The 21,548-nt window shown below is 38.7% G+C and overlaps 1 protein-coding gene across 1 annotated transcript; it reads left to right on the top strand.

Moving 5' to 3' along the window:
- The first annotated feature begins 3,063 nt into the window (after positions 1-3,063).
- Positions 3,064-14,532, top strand: FAM151B (family with sequence similarity 151 member B). The gene is made up of 6 exons (XM_053457838.1): positions 3,064-3,194; positions 5,493-5,618; positions 5,964-6,114; positions 10,024-10,241; positions 13,410-13,545; positions 14,266-14,532. The coding sequence occupies exons 1-6, from the start codon at positions 3,065-3,067 to the stop codon at positions 14,423-14,425; spliced, it is 921 nt and encodes a 306-aa protein (XP_053313813.1). The 5' UTR covers position 3,064; the 3' UTR covers positions 14,426-14,532.
- Positions 14,533-21,548: the final 7,016 nt, after the last annotated feature.

Genomic DNA, 21,548 nt, shown 5'->3' with positions numbered 1-21,548 from the left:
TTATATATGTGTGTATACACTTATGTAATGTATACGTTTGTTTAATACCGAACACATGGGAATGATACAGAGCAGATCTAGCAGTCTCATGTTAGTACAGCAATCACGCACGTACAGAGTCCTAATCTTGGCCTAGTAACCGCTCCATACAAGATTATATTATTATTCAGACCATATACCTAAATGTTTAGTTGTTTCCATTTTGATGAGGAAGCCACATTGTTACTCTGATACAGACGGTAAATCTTTTTTGTTTTTGTATGTGTTGAGTTGCTTATGGTTTTGGGACAGCACATGATGTGCGTCTTTGGTGATTATAATATACATCGCATCATAGAGACAGCTTTAATTATACAAATGCATAGAGGAGTAGGTCTGTATGGATGTAATGTGTTATCAAAAGTGAGCCGCTAGTTAGCATTACCCTCTTGCTTCATGTGAGGTCCCTAAAAAATATTTTTCTGAACATACCAGCCTAGTCTGTCGTACAGGGAATCCAGATTGGCTGGCATGTTTATTATCTGTGTTACGACTCTGCTAAGATGTGTGGAAACTCAAATGTAAATGGGAAGTCTATAGGGCTTTTCAGTGCCATTGATTTGATAACGTGCAGGGAAAGAATAGAAGCAGATAAACTGTTAAACACCACAGAACACCCTTTGGACTTCTTCCCCCTTGGAAGAGCTTCTCAGACTTGCATTTCACACACACGGTTTAGATGTGATAAGCCCTCTTGTAACACAAGCTGCACTGAAAAAGCATTGGCCCAAACAAGACAACAAATAAGAGGACTTAGTCATTACACCTATTAAGTACTTTTTAAAATAGTTGCGAGAAGTGTAAGGCAAAGTAACTTTCTAAAGGGTATGGAGATCGTTGATACCACAACTGTCTGTTGGTACGGTCCCAGTTATCCTGTGTGACGACCCATACCCCGACTGGGTACACCCGCCAGACCCTGCTTCCTTCTCTCCTTAGACACCAGGAGTACAAGAGTTCAATGGTCAGGTGGAGCTAGCATCGAAGACAACAGGTAACACAGCTCCTCAGGAACCTCGGTGGCACTGTAACAGCAATACGGTGCTTTAAAGTCCTGACAAGGACAGCACAGAGACTTACCCCAATAACAAGACAGAACTCGTATTGAGGTAAAACAGGAACTGACTTTATTGGAAACAGCACAGATATTTATACGCACAACATAATTGGATCAGGAGTATACATCAACTGTGTGGGACTTGCATAGAGATCACAGTGTGATCGGCGCAAGGAGGAGAGTGAGAAACCATGTCTCTCACTCGCCTCCCATGCTGAAAAACGAAAAGGAGAAAAAAAAATTGTTAGTGATTTTAATTTTTTTTTTTTTTTTAAAAATCACAAATACAATAAATAATTAAAAAAAACAATAAAGTGAGCTAGGTAATGTCATTGTGACATCACTGGCATTAAAAAACAGGTTCAAGAGGTCCTTAAGAGGACCTCTAACCATACTGCACTGATAAAATAGAAAAGATAATAAAAAAATCAGTTCACAACCCCCAAACCTGTGAAGCCATAAGCATAAAAATCCTACGAATAATGTACACCTAGTATGTTCCCTATAAGTGCTGGGAAAGCATGGAAAATCTATATAAATTAGGTATTTCTGAAATCAGGACACCTCACTTGATAAACTTTGATAAATTTATCATCCTAAATTTTCAGCTAATCATCTAACTATGGTATCAAAAGAAAGCTCTATATAGTTTACATGGGTACACTATTCACAGGAAAAGAGAATAATCGCTGGACCGACATAGTGCAAAAATGACAAAATTGCTCCGGGACTTGCGGTACCAAAAACCCCTGGGACTGAAGGAGTTAAGGCCCCCCTAAATTCATAATGCTCCCTACTTATAGATGTGCCCCTCCGCTCCCCTGATATGCAACTCCCCCCAGACTCCCTGGTGTCATAATGCTCCCCTGATATGCCACTCCCCCCCAGACTCCCTGGTGTCTAGCGGGGCCGGCCGGTGGACATCTGCAAAATGCGGTTAGACAACCTCCGCTGCAGGCACTTCCGCCGGGCTTCTACGGTGGAGAACCGTAAGGTTATGTTGCGTCGATGCTCCACCATAGAAGCCCTGGCGGAAGTGCCGGCAGTAGAGGTTGTCTACGTGCATCGCGCAGACCTCCACCAGCTGCCAGAGAGGAGGATCCAGGTCCCCCGCAGCGCTGCGGGAGATCTGGATCCCAACCCTGCTGCCCGCAGCAGGGCTAAAAGAAAGAAAAAAAAACACCCACCCAGAACCGCATGATACCGGCCGCACCCCCACTTTAAAGACCTAAATTTATTTTATAGTTACTCATATGCCTGCCGGCAAACAATTCTTAACTCTTTACATCAGGAGACTTTCATACCTTAACTAAAAACTGTGGCAGGTTTGTGAACTTTATATAACAAAGCTGGTCAATTAGGACCAAATATTCAGTTTTTTTAGCATACTCATTAACTTGTGAAACATTTGTTTGTTGAGCTTATGTGCTAAAATGGCTTAAAATCAGATGTGCTTGTACATAGCTGGGGGAACTCTCTGTCAACCTCTGTAACATCTCAGTTTAGTACGGAGGCTGAAGTGGCTCTAATGTCCTCTACAGCGCCTGGCAGACTATGTGCTGAGTGGGAACTATTCTACACACCTCCACCTGCAGGGACTGTACAGGAAGCACCTACCTGCATCACAGCTCGTTATGGTAACATTACACACCCTGGTGGCAAAGGGTAAAATTGCAATGAAAATTAAAATAGGCTTCAGGCAGTGGCCCAAATCGCCCCGTGGGAATTACTCCCCTTATCACCCTGCCCTGTATAGTGTAGTGTAGTGTAGGGGGTGGAATCAACCTGCAAACCAAATTCATCGGATGGAGCCGAACCGAAGCCCTCAGCACTCCTTCGTCGTAGCGCACGCAACGTGCATCCTGATTGGCTGTCCCAGCGCTTTATCTCATTGGCTCTCTCCTGACCTGCTTCCTGGTGGAGTCACGTGACTCGTTAAGTTCGCGATGTGCATGTAGTTGGGGGTCAATGTTTATGACTCGTTGCCGCGGTCGTCCTTTTTTGTTTGTGATTTGGATTGTGATCGTTACAGGAGGGCTGCTTCTGGTTCTGATGAGTTGTGTGGATCTCAAAGGCAGACTTATGGAGAGGACACATGGTAAGCGGCAATTATAAGATCACAGTGTAGAAATGGAAGAACCGGACCAGAGCTTTGAGCTGATGTTCTCTGCCTTCTCGTATTCAGGATTCCCCGTATTGGCTGATGCGCATTTAGCCAGTACTGTACGTAAAACAGGACTGCGTCTTCTGGATCATTAAAACAAATACTTACAATAAATATATAATGGCTTTCGTTGTTTCCGGTGCATGTACATTTCCCCGTATATATTGTGACGGTATTCCGGGTATTATAGGAATAGCTGGCTCCCGGCTCCGGTTCATGTCCGGACACCATAACAGCAAAGGGAAAGTCCATAGAAAGCCCATTGGCTTCATTCCGGTATAAACAGACTCGGCCACCAGGTGTCGCTATAGCAATTCGGTAAGCAGCACCGGGCTGGACCTGCCAGTAATAAAATATGGACATAATTATCCATTTTGTAGCATGTTTAATCATAGTTTATACATCGCTAATTAATGTCACCACAAAAAAAAATCTTTACAGCTGATTTAAATATATATTTATATATATTAAATATATATTTTTTTGTACATACATACATATATCACAAATGGTTAAATGGGCACGGCACACAAGATCGTGATATATTAAAAGTGATTTTGTCTTAAGAACAGGATTATATCGTAACAATAAATTACATATAAAGTGTTATCACACAAGGAACGCTCAAACAGATGGTAATTAGAAAATTAATTTCCCCACGTTAAGTTTCTGTTCGGTATTTTTGTCTTGTGGGGACAAAGTTGCTGGACCCCCTCTTTACGTGTGTACCTTGTTTTTGTTTCAAAATGTTCTTGTGCGAAAGTTTAAGGCAGGTGTGGAAAAAATGGTGTAAAGTAATAATGCTTTCAAAAATAGACATGTTAATAGATTATCTTTGTCATTTAATAAAAGTTTAAATCAAATAAATATTTGGTGTTACGTAACCCCCCCCCCTCCCGCCTTCAAAACAGCATCAATTCTTTAGGTACACTTGCACAAGTTAGGTGTATGATTAAACAATTATACCAAACAGGTGCTAGTGATCAGCAATTTAATACGTATGTTGAAACACAATCATTAACTGAAACAGAAACTGCAGTGTAGGAGGAATAAACTGGGTGAGGAACAGCCAAACTCACAAACAAGGTAAGGATGCACAAGACACTTATACTGCATCACCAAGGCAGATGTGGGTTTCCAGAGGAAGAAGCACAAAGAAACAGGCAATGTTGAGGACCGTAGATGCGGCTGACCAAGAAAACCGCAGCAGATGAAAGGCCCATCATGCCTATTTACCTTCACAGTTGGAAGTTGTCCAGCAGGGTCATCAGGTCAGCGCTGGGAGAAAAGAGTGGGACCCTGATATATAAACCCCTCTACTGTCCAGAGAAGTCTGGTCAGAAGTGGTCTTTATGAAAGTCTTGTATTCAAAAAGCCAATGGCAGTCTGCCATTTAGCAGACATGCCCATCGTCTTAAAGTAAGAGTGCTTCCTTTCCCTTTAACCCACACATGGTTATTTGCCGTATCACTTTGCATCCCAATGGTCTCTGCTCCTTCCCTTTGAACCTTGATGTATGTTTAATGACATCCCGTGACCCGCATTAAAGCCTCCGACGGATGGAGACTCTCGAAGGTGTATCTCGCCTAGCCTGTCTTTTGGTCAGAGGCCAGAGTTGGTTTAAACATTTTGTACCTGATCACTACTACAAAATGTATTTTACCGTGTTGATTTGAGATTTGTTTTATTTCCATATTTATTGTGTCTCGTTAACATGATTGCTCTTTCTGCAGTGATCTATGTATTGGTTTCATACACGTTAATATCTCTGGCTGGGAGTTAATGGTGTGTCCAGAACTATTTCCACGCAAAATCTACAGTATGAACAAGGGCTGAATTTCTCATGAGTCCCATAGAACATAATGGCCGGTACATGTACAGTGTTTCCACAGGTTCATCTCAAGTCCCGGAGAGATCGGGCATAGCTTCCTTTAAGAATAGACATGTAGTCGTAGTGGCAAATACAACTAGGAGGACGGACTTTAGTTTTATGGGTTCAAGCAATTGATGGAGTTTCTGAAATTTTGTTACATCTTCCTTTCTAAACTTTGGAGGCTTCTGTCTGAAGTTGCAAAAATCATGTTTCTTCATGGGAGATTTGGCCCTGTATTCATGAATATATCGAAACATGGGATTTATGGCTTTGGAAAGACTGCTGCAGCTGTAAAGCGAGCTGATAGCTAAATATTTTTTGGATATGTTCCATTTAATGTAAATTTGACTTCCTTCTAGGCACCTGGAGTGAAGACATCTTGGACTATTTCCTGAGAAAACAACTTATTGAAAGGAGAGATGGAGTTGAAGTAACCTGGTATCATGCTGCGAACAGCAAATCAAAGCTAAAAGAGGCATTACAGAGCGAGTATCCCCTTTATCCTCTCCTACACGCAGGGCATGTACTTTTTAGAAGCTATGCAGGACGTTAGATGTCGGCTCGATTTGTTTTTCTTTTTTCATCTTCCTTAAAATTTTAATAAAGATAATGAAGCCAGTTGGTAATTGATGATTAAATAGAATTGGAAAATTATAAATCTAGATAATAGATGTGTATGTGTCCACCAGTTAAGCCTTTTAAAAAAAAAAAAAAAAAATTACAAAACATTTTGTAATTTATAAAAAAAAATGTTTTTGGACAGGCAGCAAAAGGCCTTCATATAATCCTACCTATCAGTGCTTGATCTATATTTAATAATTGTGTATTAGGTGATGCTCACATGATCGAAGCTGATGTCCTGCTCCGTGGATCAGAACCAATCATGGCTCATCCTCCCATGACAGACAGCGATCTAACTCTAAAGGAGTTTTTGGATGATGTTTCATCAACCAGCAGAGGCATTAAGCTTGATTTCAAGAGGTAAGCCATTTGACAAAGGCAAATTTATTATTCACAAGCGAGGGAAAACTTCTCAGAATGTCCGTAGATTTCGTTAATGTTAATTTATGTTACTGTACAGCACTGAAATTTTTGTTCAAGTTGAACATTTTTTTTTCATGATAATTTCACATTATCACAAGAAGAAATTCGCTATGTGGTGTAGAAGTCCAGCAAAAGAATTTGCATGATTACAATTATCTCTATCCTGTTGTTAAGTTGGTGAAAAGTAAAGGGGAACAGAACTCAGACTGCCACCAATCTCTGCTTCCATGACGTGAATTTATAAGCTAAATATCTCCAGAACAATTACAGTGATTAAGAAACACAAGTAGGGCTGCAACTAACGATTATTTTCATAATCGATTAGTTGGCCGATGAATTTTTTCGATTAATCAATTAATTGGATAAAAAAAATAAATGTACATTTTTCATTTGTTTAAAATAAATTACTGAACAAACTGGATATTAAAAACAAACAGCAGAATAAAAAAACTTTGAGAAAAATGCATTTCTTGTTTTTATTTCCTAACCTGCCCCCCAGTTATGCACATTTGAGCCCAGGTTTGACACACTGCCTCCCAGATATGCCTTATATCCCCTATATTCCTTATACTCCCTGATATGCCACTGTGCCCTCCCCAGATATGCCTTATATGCCCAGATATGCCACTCTGCCCTCCCCAGATATGCCTTATATCCCCTATATGTCTTATACCCCCTGATATGCCACTACCCTCTGATATGCCTTATAACCCCAGATATATCTTATATCCCCTATATGCCTTATACCCTGGAGAAGTGCCTTATACCCCCCACCACCACCACCACTGGCTGCCAGAGAGGAAGATCCAGGTTCCCTCCTCGCTGGCAGCCGGCGAACGTTGCGCAATGTGCGCAAACAACCTCCGCTGCTGCTGGCCGGTACTTCCGCCAGGGCTTCTATGGTGGAGCACCGGAAGGTTATGTCACGCTGGTGCCCCATCATAGAACCCCCGGCGGAAGTGGAGGACAGTAGCGGAGGTTGTCTGTGCGTATTGCACAGACGCCCACTGGCTGCCAGAGAGGAGGATCCAGGTCCCCTGCAGCGCTGCGGGGGATCTGGATCTTAGTGTTATTATCTGACCTCTATTTGGGGTCGGATTATAACACAAGGATTATAAAATGAAAAACCCTCATCTTATATTCGATAAAATTGATTCAACCAACTGATTTTATCGATTAGTAGTTGCAGTCCTAAACACAAGGCACAAGCGATAGGTATTTTTAGGGAATTCATTTGTTTTAAGCTCTGATGGTGAGCGTTCCAATTTTTAAGCCTATTTGACCAGCCTCTCCACAGGTGCATGGGATAGGATTATTTCTATAGGACAAGACCAAGGAATGATTGAGGTTTTTATTATGGGCGGACTCGATGGGCTTTATGGTTCTTATCTGCTGTCAAATTTTATGTTCTACAGAAAAAAATGCCCAAATAAAGTACAGCTTGATTTGGCAAGCACTGAAGAACCATAAAAATCGTCTAAATGCTATTGGTGAACAATTTCTGGTTTTCAAATTGTTTTGTTTGTGGGGGGGTCATCTTAGGGACTCTGAACTGCAAGACCATAAGAGTCATTGCACTTGACACAGCAATTTGCGTACCTCAGAAAACCACTTTATTGCCACATGAGTCATCTGAAAGAAAAAAGTCATTTGGCTGCCGGTCCCTCTCGGTGGTTAAGAGGTCATGTGATTAGCACAGTATAAAAATGTCATGGCAGCCTAACTAAATTTCTTGTTCAATTACTGTTTTAAACAAGCTTTCAAACTGTCAGCTTTTTAATGTGGCAATTTAAATTAGTTGAATATGCAATCTATACCAATTACCAGCATTCCGCATTTCTTTAATGCAGTCAATCTTGTATTACTCAGCCAATTTCGGATAAGAGGCTAAGGTCAACGATTCGATAACCTGCAATGTTTGGTGGGAAATTATCAGCTAAAAAGCCCTTAAGTATATACAGTATTTCTTTCAATGTCCAGATAACTTTACATGCTAGGATGGGGAGAACAGACAAATTCCTTAACTTAATGAGGAAAAATGTGGTTTTAGGGGACACTCCAGGCATCATCTGCTCTGGGGACTTTTTTTATTTAGTGGAGGAAAAAAGGAATAGACCATTTAGCTAAATCCTCAAAATACCCAAACTTAGAATGAGCGTCACAGCATTATGGGTTTTGCCTACAAATATCTAAAAATGTATATCATGAGAGTTGTGCATAACCCAAGGTAGCCCTGGACTTGCCACCGGCTTGGCCCAAGTTTGTTTATTAACTACAGTTCAGGTTCAACTCTACGAAGCATCTTATTTTGTTAAAGGTGTCCATTCTGGAGTGCCAGCCACAGTTGTGACCCAACATTATCCTGAGACCCAAATGAATTGCTGCTAACAGTCTTAACAACTGGACTTATGTCCTGGGTGGTGGCTGTCTTGGCCAGTATCCCAATTCCGGAAGATTGAATGTGGTTTAAGGGACAGAGGGGACTAAAGGGAGAGTTGACAGAAGAATTTGCTGTGCTTTTAACTCCCACACTTTACTATATATTAAGGAAATTGGACTTTGGTGGGCTTCTGCTGCAGGAAGACCTTCAGTGGTCTTGTATAGTGCATAGTTAGATTATTGACATTTTCAATGCCTCCTCACCCATTGAATTATACATTCCACAGCGCCAGCTCAGCACTTCTTTCTGGAGAAACCTACTAGGTATTGGCCCTTCATATTGAATAGTTAAGCATGAGAGTTGAAACCAAAGCTCTACTGCAAACTATCCCTTTAGTGAATAGACTCCAGAGATGAAGAATTCTAAGGTTTTAGTATGTGGTGACATAACAATGCCTGCACAGTATGTCTTGGCGATGGGAACCCAAACGTTGGCTCGTATATTATCTTGTATTGTCTCAGCAGGTTTAATGTCATGTGAGTTGTCATAACCCTCCAGTAAGGGAAAGTATTACCTGTGTGGACAGCCGAAATTGTCTTCTTATCACGTCCGCAGGGACATATACCTGCCTCCCTTCATTAGGCTTATAGATGTTGTTTCATACCACATTTTTTGTTGTGTAAGATGTGCTGTGAAACCACAATCAAAAGCTTCTGTACAAAATCTAAAGGTGCAGTGATAGTTTCAAAGAAGCATTTTGCTTTTCATAAACGTGATCTCATTGACAGGTTCCTCTAGTTAAAAACACGTGGGTTGAGTGAAATAATTTTGCAGTAAGATGCAATCTGTGGGTGTATGCAAAGGTTTTAGTCAAAAAGAAAATGTCACTTTCAGAATTATTCCGACAGAAATTCAAGTTAAAATCTAAAAAGGCATTATACAACTCGAAATTACAGAATGTTTTAATTGTGATCAAAACACAGATCTGTTTATCAGAGCCCTGCTGGTTTAAGATGCAAATTTAACTTACGGAATAGAGTAGTGCAATGCAAATGTTAATTTTTTTTGTTTTTATCACTGGCATAAATCATACTTGTCCTTATGTTCAAACATTAATTGGACTTTGGGTTAAATGTATCCTTATGGCACGCTTTGATTCTTCTATAGACCCTTTCTGAAAGAATATAAATTGGCAGAAGTTGGGTTCTTTTGTCTGTTTCTGTCACAGTATCCAGTCCACATCTGATCTTGTAGCCGGTCAAACTCATTGTTACTTCTTTAGAAGGTGCAGAATTTTGCTCACTAAGTAGGAGACCAATGGAAGGTGGGGAGAGTCTTACTTGAGGGTTGTAGAGTGCGCTGTTGATTTGTTTCTATTGTGTTTGCTGGCAATCATTAATGGTAATAAACGGACCAGAAGTTTGTGGTTTTAGAACAGATAAGTACTTTATTGTATCTGTTTTCAGTTTGGAAGTTGTGCAGCCATCAATGCAGATCTTACAGACGCTAAGAGATAACATAAGGCAGCCTCTTTGGATTAACGCAGATATTCTACCTGGTCCAGGAGGAAAGGCCAAACCGGTAGACGCTGAAGAATTTTTGCACACGGTGACAACATTTTTCCCTGATGTGACCTTATCTTTGGGATGGACCACAGGATGGAATCACAATGAAAATAATGAAGGTATGGTACTATAACAAGGAATCTGTGTATATAACGCCCAGGCCTTGCTCTAAATTGTGGAGTAGTATAAGTGTGCAGAGAACGTCGTCGTAAATAAAATTGTCCATTTCATATGTTGCTAAAAATCTTGCACATCTTTGACCATATATGGGGTTTTGGAGAATAAAAAGAAGAGATCATAAACACAGATATCGCACTAGATCTCTTATTTACAAAGTCTTTATAATTCTAAATAAGAGAATACATTCCAAAGCATTTGAAGTTTTTTGCCAATGTCTGCACAAAGAACTACAAAAATATACAAAAACCACACCAAGCATGAATGAAATATAGAAGAGGAATGGATGAAAAACTAAAAAGTAGACCTCTGATCCATCTGTGTCATGGTTATTTGAACACCAAAAATACAGTGTTTATAATAACTAAAAAAGACGGCATAATCATTGCACGTAAACCATGTGTCTCATAAAAAGTCTTGCTGGGTCTTCTCTGGTGTCCTGTGTCCTGTACCAACGCAAAGCTGATAGGAGCATCACTCATAGTCATGCCAAAAAAAAAAAAAAGTTTGGTAGTTCTTCACTCAAGAAGATAAATCCATGAAACCCAAACCTTTTGTTACTCCTATATTTTTTCTTGTAACAGAAATTTGTGGTCAAATTGATTTTACTCCATACGTTCTGGAGGTGACCTTCCTGGCTGAAATAGCACATTTTAGATAAGTTAGCCACATTATGGCACAATTATTAATGGAAATGCAACAGGCAATAAAAAAAACAATAAGAATGTTAAAATACCCCTTAGAGGATCTGTCCTCATTAGGAATGTTCTATGCGTGGACAAGGCACAAACTTGTTTATATGATGTTTAGAAGATTTGTTTTAAAAAAAAAAATGGTCAAAAGACGCAGTCTTAACTATATTTTTGTGTTTGTGACATTGATTTTTATTTGACTCCATGTTAGGACACACAAACGCATGCAGCCTTAGTAGATATAGCATTTATGTAAGTTGTCCAGGTAGGTGAAGTGACCGCTATAGAATGCAGCACTTTCCTATTCATTCTACAATGTGTGGCGTCATTAAATAGCTTCAGCTAGATACATACTCGTTCTTTTCTACGGGATAAACGTCCTTCACATGAAAAGTACTTTATTATGTTTCTCGATGATGTTATTGTGAAATACATCTATTGAACATCGTGTGAAGGACATCATACCATTCACAGTGTAGTCACTGTTTGATAGAAAAGTGAAGGTAACGCACTTGCGTCAATTAAAGCTAAAAGCAGGAATCCTATTTTTCCCTCAATTCTTGCACTGAATTAACCTACAATCTCATTCTGTTCTCTCCGGTTTGAGACTGTGCCCTGCGCGGTTTCTAAAATATTATTCTAAACATTAAATACCAGTGCCTATCTTCAGTAAGTCTGCACACCTGCATGTTTAAAGGCTGGGGTCCAAGATCCATTATTTGGAGCTTAGGGAAGTATTTGATTACCGTAATATACTAAATTCATTTATATTAATAAAAGTAATATAAATGCATCATACTTGGTGAGTACTAATAGTAAAATGAAATATTCTCCAAAGTCACCATTTCAGCGTCTTGGATAACCTTTCCCAGTAGCCTGTTGGGGTAAAGCAGCCCTACGTCCATGGTTCCTAATCGGCCCCCAGTCATGTGAAATGGAAACTGGAGTCTGTTTTCTAAATTGGAGCATGCATTGATTTTTTAATAGAAGTTAGAAAATAATCTTCATCATGCTCGTTCCCTGCCTACTTCTACTGAAGCAAACATCATGCTTACGTCCTCTTCTCACACATTCATACAAACATCCAGTATGTCTGCTTAACGTAGACGGTTGAGCTGCTGTTAAAAGTTGTGCGCTGGATATTTGATAATATGATCTCCTCATTTGGAGTGCATATGTACGTGTTTTTTTACTACATACAATTTTATGTTTTTTATTTAAAGAACTCCATGGCTGATCAATTTTATAGTTATAACCTTGTTGAAAATCATTCCTTTTTCGCATTGATGGAATGCAATTAGAAGCCGTTACATTATAATTCTTACCCGTTAAACAGATAGACTGACCACTAATGGTCTTGATGTGATAATAGAAGCATTGTATGAGTACAAACTCCAGATCAGTGAATTGGTTACACATACATTATCGTTATGACCTGCACCTCACTACTGTATAGTACAAACCACTAAAATAAATACCCCCCCAGTCAGGAGCAGTGGCGGAACTACAGGGGTCGCAACTGCGACCAGGCCCTGGAGTTCTGCCAGTAAGGGTCCATCAAGTTCAACCTATATACATATTGTGTCCCTACTGTGTTGATCCAGAGGAAGGCAAAAAACCCTTATGAAGCAGATGCCAATTGCCCCATACCAGGGGGAAAATTCCTTCCCGACTCCAAATATCAGAATAAATCCCTGGATCAACGTTCTGTCCCTATTAATCTAATCAGGAGGTTTGTTCATTTACTGCTTTTATGTTTTGCAAATTCTGAGTTTGGAAATAGATTTTGAAAACGCTGTGTATATTAAAGCAGATGGTTCTCTATAAAGTGTGTATATATATATATATATATATATATATATATATATATATATATATATATTGTTTTTGCATTCTGTCACTTAGCCAACTACCACAACCAATGTAATGTCATGTTAACCGGTGGGGTTTTTCTTTTCTCAGTGTTTTGTTTATATTAAATATATAAAAATGTAAAATCCTAAACATTTTATTATATTTTCCAGACCAGTTAAGGAAAACTAGTGGGTTTTTTCTTACTGGTTATCTGTGGTACCGACTTCCTCTCATGACAGCTCATAATGCAAGTTCCGCTGGACTACGTAGAGTGTTTAAACTCTCGGCCAAAATGTTCTATAGATAAGCTGCGTTGGACAAAGGTTTAGTTCAGGGGTCTCCAACAAGTAGCGGGAGAGCAGGTCACTCACACTCATTGTCTGGAGTAGGGGCTGGTGCATGGATCACTCCTAGCAGAAATTAAAAAAAATATATAATAAAAAAAAAAATAAACTTAAAACATTTATAAAAATGTGTCGGTAAAAAGGAAAAGAAAAGTATTCATTGGAATCCGCTATTTGAATTTATTTAGGAAAATAAAATGTTTTGATGACTTTTTGGAAGGTTATAGCTGGGAAATGGTGAAAGAAATGGAAGGAATCTGCAGGCCGTTGAGCCAACCTGTGACCTTTCCAGTGAGAGCGGCTCTTGTCCGACAGTCATGGGCTCAGCTCCAGTGGCTGCTGCAGACATCCGACAGGTGAGAGAATGGATATAAAGCACGTTGTCGCCACTTTTATAATTGTGGACCTGTAATTCCTAGGGAATATATTACAAAGCTATACCAGTATATATATATATATATATATATATATATTTGGATTAATATTGAAACATGGCAACATAGATTGAGACATTCTACCCATCTAGTCTGCCCATTTTTTTCCAAGCTTTATTTTGTTCCTGGCCTTTTGTTATATTCAAAATGGCCGAATGTCTATACAGCGCATGGTTAAATTCCCTCAGTGTTTTAACGGCTACCGCTTCTGCTGGAAGACCCTTCTACTTATCTTATATTTTCAGCAATATTCCTACAAATAAGTCTTACTGATACTACAGAAACAGAACATAAAGCTGTACCAAGATGGTTCTTTTTATTATTCTTGTTGTGTTTATATACTTGGCTGCACAGTTTAGCGTCTGCCCTAATTATCGCTGGTTACATAGAATACGGAATACTCATCTGGTGTTTGCCATAAGTCTGCAGTCGAGGCAGCAGGGGTTAAGAAGGCCTTTTTTTTTTCTTTTTTTCTACCTGTCCATCCTGTAAAGTGACTAACGTTCGGCCAACGTGCTTATTACATCCCAGATTAAGCCGTATCAAGCTGCGGTTATTTTTAGCGGCCGGTCTTTGTTCTCGTCACTCGGCTCTTCTTCAGCATAATGATTGATGATCAATAACTCGTCGTGCTCATTGCAGGTACAGTCTGACCGTGTGGGCAGGAAAGGACGACGTTTATCCCGTGGAAGACCTGCTGCACGTTCGGGATCATTCTGGGAAATCTAGAGTATACTATGATTTGTTTGAACCCCAAAATAGTCAACTGAAAGAGGCCATAGAACAGAAAGAAACAAAATAGTATTTAATTTGTTTCCATAAAAATATAAATTGCTTCATTTATATGTAATATCTTTTCTTCCGCACTATGTCTACATATTTAATAGATCTGCTAGACAAGCTTGAGTCAAGCAGGAAATTAAAGAGGGAATATGTTATTCTTACACAAAAAACAGAAAGACAAACTTTTAAGTAGTATTTTAATCAAGTTGCGTTCCTGCATAAATATAATATATATATATATATATATATATATATATATATATATATATATATATATATATATATATATATAATGTATATATGAAAGACTGAACTTAAAAAGAGCACAACAATGTAGTTCTTATAAGCATTCTGACTTTTAATACACACTATGTAATACTGACCTATAAATATAAATATAAAGGATAAATGTAAATTTCTATTCAAGTGTCTGTATTTGTTTGTGACCTTAAAAGAAAAATATGGTTGGCATTGGATGAGACCAGGGTTTGTATATTTTTGTATATTGTGATCTTTTCGTTAAATGTTGTACACCTATATAATTGTGCAGCACTTTGCTTACATAGGTTCCAAAATTTGCTATACAAATCTCATTTATTTATAAACATTTTTTCTGTAATTTTGGGAAACTTGAAGAGCTTGTGCATATTTTTTTTTAAGAAATAAGTCCCGCTAAAGTTTACCATAATAGACACATTGCGAGAACTTGTGTTTAGTTCCAGTGTTCCTTTTTTAAGTCAAGATTTTGATTTTCCAACTTTGACATCCAGAGGCAAAGCAGAGGCACTTCCATCACATTTTCCAACGTTTCCCATGATCCGTCGGCATATAATGCATAGTAATCCCACGCAGCCCAGGAATCATGTTATACTGGGGTTCTTGGTAGATATTTACCACTTGGAATTATCTTATGACAAGTCAACGTTTTGAAATGTAATGCAGCAGCAATGCAGTTCTTTCTCCCCGGTTGTAGTTTAGCTCTTGGGTTCAGCCCAGTATCTGTCATTCAGCATTTACAATTAAACTGGCCGATGAAGGAGAGGCTGACCCAAAGCGACCTCAGACATGGAAGGGCAGCCCGAAATAAAAAAAAACATAACTTTTACTGAAAATTAGTAAAATCACTTAAGATGCATGAAGAGTGTAGGAATAACTAGCTGTAACGGGTTCACCAAGAGAGCTGTAGTAACTCCCAGAGATCACCCACATGTATCCTCCTGTTGTCCCCGGAATCACTTCCAGCACCAGCCAGCATGCGCACCTTGGAACCCTGCTATGTGTACCCAATAAGTAGACACAACTACCTTGAATTGAGTACAGCAGGAATGAACAGTTTATTGTAGTAAAACCTAGACTCATATATCCACAGAACTTCATTAACATAAATTAACAGATACATGTATTCAACCCAACCTTTAATCCCCAATCAGCAATCCTATTGATGGGATTAATTAAACAATGGAGTTCCTGCCTGTTTGGCAGCCAGGCTGGAGCCATCTCTGACTACCTTGGGCTCCTGTATGACAGCTCATTCTGTCACACTAGCTGTGGAAGTTATGTCCGTATTATGAGGGTCCCTGCCAAAGTGCGAGAACTCCATGAAAGACCCTTCCTGCCAGGTGTTATAATCCTAGACGTCTGTAACGTTCTTTTGCCCAGCAAGGAGTCCAGGATCCAGGTAGGTATGATCGATCACTCCTCTTAAATCCCAGGCTTCATCTTTAACTGTTATGTATGAAGCAAACGTGAAAAATTGTTTACCGTCTTGGTACAATAGCAGACAAGACAATGATTGTACCGGATGTCCTTATATTATATCTTAAATTTACATTAATAGATACCGTTAAAATAGTTTATTTGGAATAGTTGTTTTGGAGCAGCGGTGAAAATTCCTCCAAGAGTCGCAAGAACAAAACCACTGCTGAGCGAAAAGAAGACAAAGGCTCGCCTCACGTTTGCCAAAAACATCACACTTTGTGTTATACTTAAATGTGACAAATCAGCAAAAATAGAAGAAATTTGGATGGGAAGAAATACTTTTTCGTAGCACTTCACGATAGGCTACAATAATGCATGTCACTTTTGGTAAACCTAGAACGTGATTGACGATGAGAAGCATTTAGCGCGTCTAGTCGATGGTTTTACTGATATAAAGACTCACAGGATGTAAATGGACACCGTATTACGTGAATAGATTTTACCTTGAAAAATATGGTTTGGTTCAAAAACCTTCAAGCTTATTTATTTAACGTAAGGTCGGTGGTGGCAATAAACGGAATCTATTTCAAAGCTGTGTGTGTGCGTCATACTTTTTGTTTCTCAGAGTAACCTTGCCACGGCATTCTTTTCTGTGGCTGCTGCGATAAAGAGCAGAATCCCCATCAACCGATTCGTTCCATCATCTGCTCCCGTTAGCATTTCCGTCTGTTGTGCGACTGCTGTCTTGTAATAAGTGTATTTTGTAATGTGGATGTATTTACTGAGAGGGTGGTAGATAAGTGGAACAACATCCCAGCAGAAGTGGTGGTTCATTTAAACATGCATGGGATAGACTATATACTGAATCTAAGACTGATTAAGATTTGGGTCCTTACGTCAGGAACGTGGGCAGACTGGATAGACTGGTTCTTTTCTGCTAGGACCAGGACTTGAACCATCGGATTTTTTAGGGTTTATGCTGATATTGGTTAAAGACAATTTGTAAATGTAGAGGAAACGTGACGTGGACACCAAATGCCATTCATGCACAGCTTCATTACATAGAACAGGTTATCGGGGAAATAAACACTCGTGGTTCTAGATGTTTCAATGCATTGTGTGTTATTCTCTGGATTCCTCTGGATTTTATTTTGTTAATGGTCTCTTGGAAAATTAATCCTATAGTGGTGTGAGACCTATTTCATTTATGGTGGACAGAAAGCAAACGGCCACTAACTGAAAGCCCGGTGAGCTTAGTAGCTTGGCCGTGGCAAACCGTGGCACTGCTTAATGCTCACATTCTGCCAGGGGACTCTGTTGCGTGTCAAGGAGCTGACACTGATGGGTTTTCTTTTTTTTTAAAGTTAATAGTTCACTCCACGAAATTCATAATCTTTATAAGGCAAACACAAACTATAAAGATGATAATATGGAGATTTGGCTTTTTAATAATGTTCATTCACAATCCAAACCCAAGCAACGCTGGTGACTCTCTCTGTACATTACCGTTCTGTTACTTTATACAGCTCTGTCATGCTATAAAATGCATACCTTTTATAAAACCTATATACGGTGGGTAAATCTTACCCATATTACTGGATATGTACTGTGATATCACATATTACTGGATATGTACTGTGATATTACGTGTTACTGGATATGTACTGTGATGTTACATATTACTGTGTATATGTACTGTGATATTACGTATTACTGGATATGGACTGTGATATTACATATTACTATATATGTACTGTGATATTACATATTACTGTTTATGTACTGTGTCATATTCTGGACTGACGTCCGTTTAATTGTTCCATGGGGCTCGCTCTTGTATAAAGTATATAAAGACATTTTAACTTAAGCCATTTTAAAATGAGGCAGCCTATGAGAACCATATTCTGTGATTATAACCAACGGATGTTATATGATCAGGAAGTATTATGGAGGTTTAAAAAGGAAAGTATGTTAGTTTTATGCCATTTCAGCCACTGATTGCTTCAATAGATGCTTTGTTCATTGAAATGCAGTTTTCAGACATTAGAAATACTGTTGCATAGAAACTAATCTTTAAAAAGCAATTATCCGTAGACTTTAAAAATCCCTGATCAGCTGCCTCTTTCCCAAAATTCTTTATGTTTTTTGGAAAGATTAGTCTCTGTACTTACTGCTCATTTATCCTGCTTGATATTATCTCAGCACCTGCAGAACAAAGCACTGAAATCCGTGTCTGATTGATTGGGCTCCATGAAGAACCCCCCAGTGAATATCCAGTAGACGGGCATATTACCGGCAGCTGAGTCACCTGCACCATTCTATTTGTATTACTTATAAAAACCTCAAGCCTTCTCATTAAATATATTCAATAAATATGTTTTTTTCTTGTTTTTAAATCTAATAATCTTATATTGTATGGAACCCACCTTTCTGTAAGTATATGGTTGAGCATGCGTGTGTATATGTGGGTTTCTATATACCATACTAGTATAGGACATAAAACCTACCGTATATTTTATTTCATTTGCACACACCAGCAAGAAAAAAACAATATTAAGTAGTGTTTTATTTTTTATTTGTAAGGGTTCTCTGTCATCTCTGTTCTCTAATATTTTCTAAGTATCTAATAATGTACCATGTTTTTTTGTGCAAATATGTTGCCATGGTTACTAAATGACACATCAGTAGTCAAATTATCCTAATCCTCACAGTTTACAGGGCCAACTTTATCCAGTCTTCGAGATATATCCACAGGTAATAAGTAGAATATGTTTTTGACCTTAAACTTCAAAAGTTTTCCACAGATCCTTAAAGGGAGATTTCAACCATTACTTACTTTTACACTAAATATCTCACAATTACTCTGATAGGAAAGGCAATAAGTACAAGCTATATGTCATTTAGAAAGCAAAAAACCTCCCTCAAGACACTATGGCTTCCATGTCCATGTGCACATTGACCACAGCATAGCTTTAGCTACATCAGTCACTAATTTAGTAATAAGATGTGATTTGTATAATTTATGCCTGCTCTCGGTTAAGATGTAGAAGGGGTAGTACAGACATGGACCGCTTGAATGTTATATCTAGATGAGATTAGAGGAATGATTTCCGAGACACTGCCTATTGGGCCTTACTATAGACTATCATTTATTATCTACAGTTATTCCCAAGTCTTCACTTAATGGTCTCCCCAACACAACCCAACTTGCTGTCTTTTGAACATTTATTTTTTCCCCAAAAGTGTATAACTTTGCATTTCTGTCCGTATTATACTTTATTTGTAACTTGCCTGCCCAGTCTCTCAATTTGTAATGTCTAGTTCGGAGTTTAGATATTCAGTAGAATGGATATTAAAATGGTTAGTAAGTGCCTTGACATACATTCTTTAAACCCAGAAGAAAAAATAAGAACTTACCTTAAAGAGCAGTTGCACCCTCTCTGTGGTCTTCTTGAAATCGATGGGGTGGCTTTCCGTAGATGGGGTGTCATCAGACTCCAAGAGTGTTAACTGAGCCAGCACTGCAGCTGACTGGCGGTAAGTAAATAATGTGTCGGGAGCTGTGTCCACCCGGCACATCCCCTGCACAACACGGAAATTAAAAGGGACCTTCGCCTGTCATGTCCATTCAAGTGCATAAGATGGCTTGAGTGTCCCTTAAAGGAAAGTGTTAGGATAATACGATTTTGGGTGCTGCTATGGAATTTCAACTTTTTTTTCCAACCAAATTAACTATGTAAATGATATTCTCGTATTCCAACAATCACAGAATTCACAGACAATGTTATTTATTGTGGTTTATTTGTACATTTAGCATGTTACAGTAACTTTTTTTTCAAGAATGTCCAAATGTATTCTTTTGTCTATTAAATGCTATCCACAAATAATAATTTTCTTCCACTGTTTCAACAAACAATATATTACTAAATGTGTGTATGTTGAGCTAATTCTCCCCCACACAAAAATATATTAAGACGGTCGATAGTGAACTTATTTTATCTAATAAAAGGCTTAAAATGTCAATAATGCTTTTTCAAATTTATTCAAGTAAGAAAAAATAAAAAAAGCAAACTATTCCGCCTCTAATATATATATATACAGTCTCCTTCATGTCCAGGCTGCAAATAACACACAGCTTGTTAAATATGGGTAAGTTTATTGTGAGTTAAATATCAGAAGCCTGCTTGAACACATATAAACATAGGGGAACATACAGAAAAGTGTACATTTTCTCATTAGTGATACCATCCAAAAAGTATTTCTGCAAAATAATCATGCCACGGTTTCTTAAAGTTTTAAATGTTGGTTTAGCAAAACAAAACTCAAAATTCTTTACAAACAATATCCCATCAAAGCAGTTTCATGGCAGAATGTAGTAGTGCAAACGTAGACCCTGGTAGCATCTGGTCATTCTGCTGTAAATAACGTGAGCTACCGAAGAGTGTCCTATAACCAGAAGCGGTGATGTCCCTATCAAGTCCTCAAGGCTCACAAAGAGCAGGCGTTTTAGATTTTGTCTACCTGTATTGTAATCTCTTTAAGTGTTATCTATCTAAAGAGAACTTGGCCCGCTGTGCTGCAGAAGGACTGCCCTGGAGGCTACGACTTCTATGACTGCCATACTTGGAACCTCAATGGCAAATCCAGAGATGATGATCAAGATGCCAAAGAGTAAAACCAACATTTAGTGCTTTACATGCATTCCCTAACAAATGTGTTGGGTAATTGCACAGATTTACTACAATGGGAACAAGAAACAAAACAAAGACAAAATAAGTAGAAATAATTGGTTATTAACATTATGGAATAAGAAAATAATTAAAAGTACCAAAATTATTATTAACCTTATGCCTGTTTATCCAATTCTGCTTGCCTGGAATTGGCTTCTGTTTATAGTATATGAATTTAGCAATAACACAGTTACCTCTTGATTTTTTGTTTGATTTGGTCTTTAAGAGTGAAATCTTCATTTGAGCATTATTAAAGCGTACCTACCATGTCTAAAAATGTAATGCTACTTCTGCACCAAATTACATATATCTATTACTGTCTTGGACTCATTCTAGCAATCAGACAAGAGGCTAGAAAAGGGGTTTGCCAGAACCTGGCTCTCTGAAGCACTCAACTACAGTCCAGCAACATCATCACCATATATAAAGCATTATTTGTTGGGGGGTAAGGTAATTGCAATGAGAGCAGTTGTTCCCTTACCCGGGAATGTCCCAGGCTATCGTACATGGAGCTCTTCTTTTCTAGGTGAGTGGCTTTGTGAGGGTTAAGATCAAGCTATAAATGCTTTGTATGCAGGGATAGTCTGCTGACTAGTCCCTGACAGTCTCGAGTAGGAGGAGAGTAGGTGGCAAGTGGGCACAACAGAACACAGCTCTTCTGCCCACAGAATTAGTAAAGTGACCTGGAGACCCAAGGAAATAATGCTTTGCCTG

The sequence above is a fragment of the Spea bombifrons genome, chromosome 1, assembly GCF_027358695.1.
Source record: "Spea bombifrons isolate aSpeBom1 chromosome 1, aSpeBom1.2.pri, whole genome shotgun sequence".
Taxonomy (NCBI): Eukaryota; Metazoa; Chordata; class Amphibia; order Anura; family Pelobatidae; genus Spea; species Spea bombifrons.
Note: the sequence above shows the minus strand (reverse complement) of the source record. Positions and strands in the feature narration are given on the sequence as shown.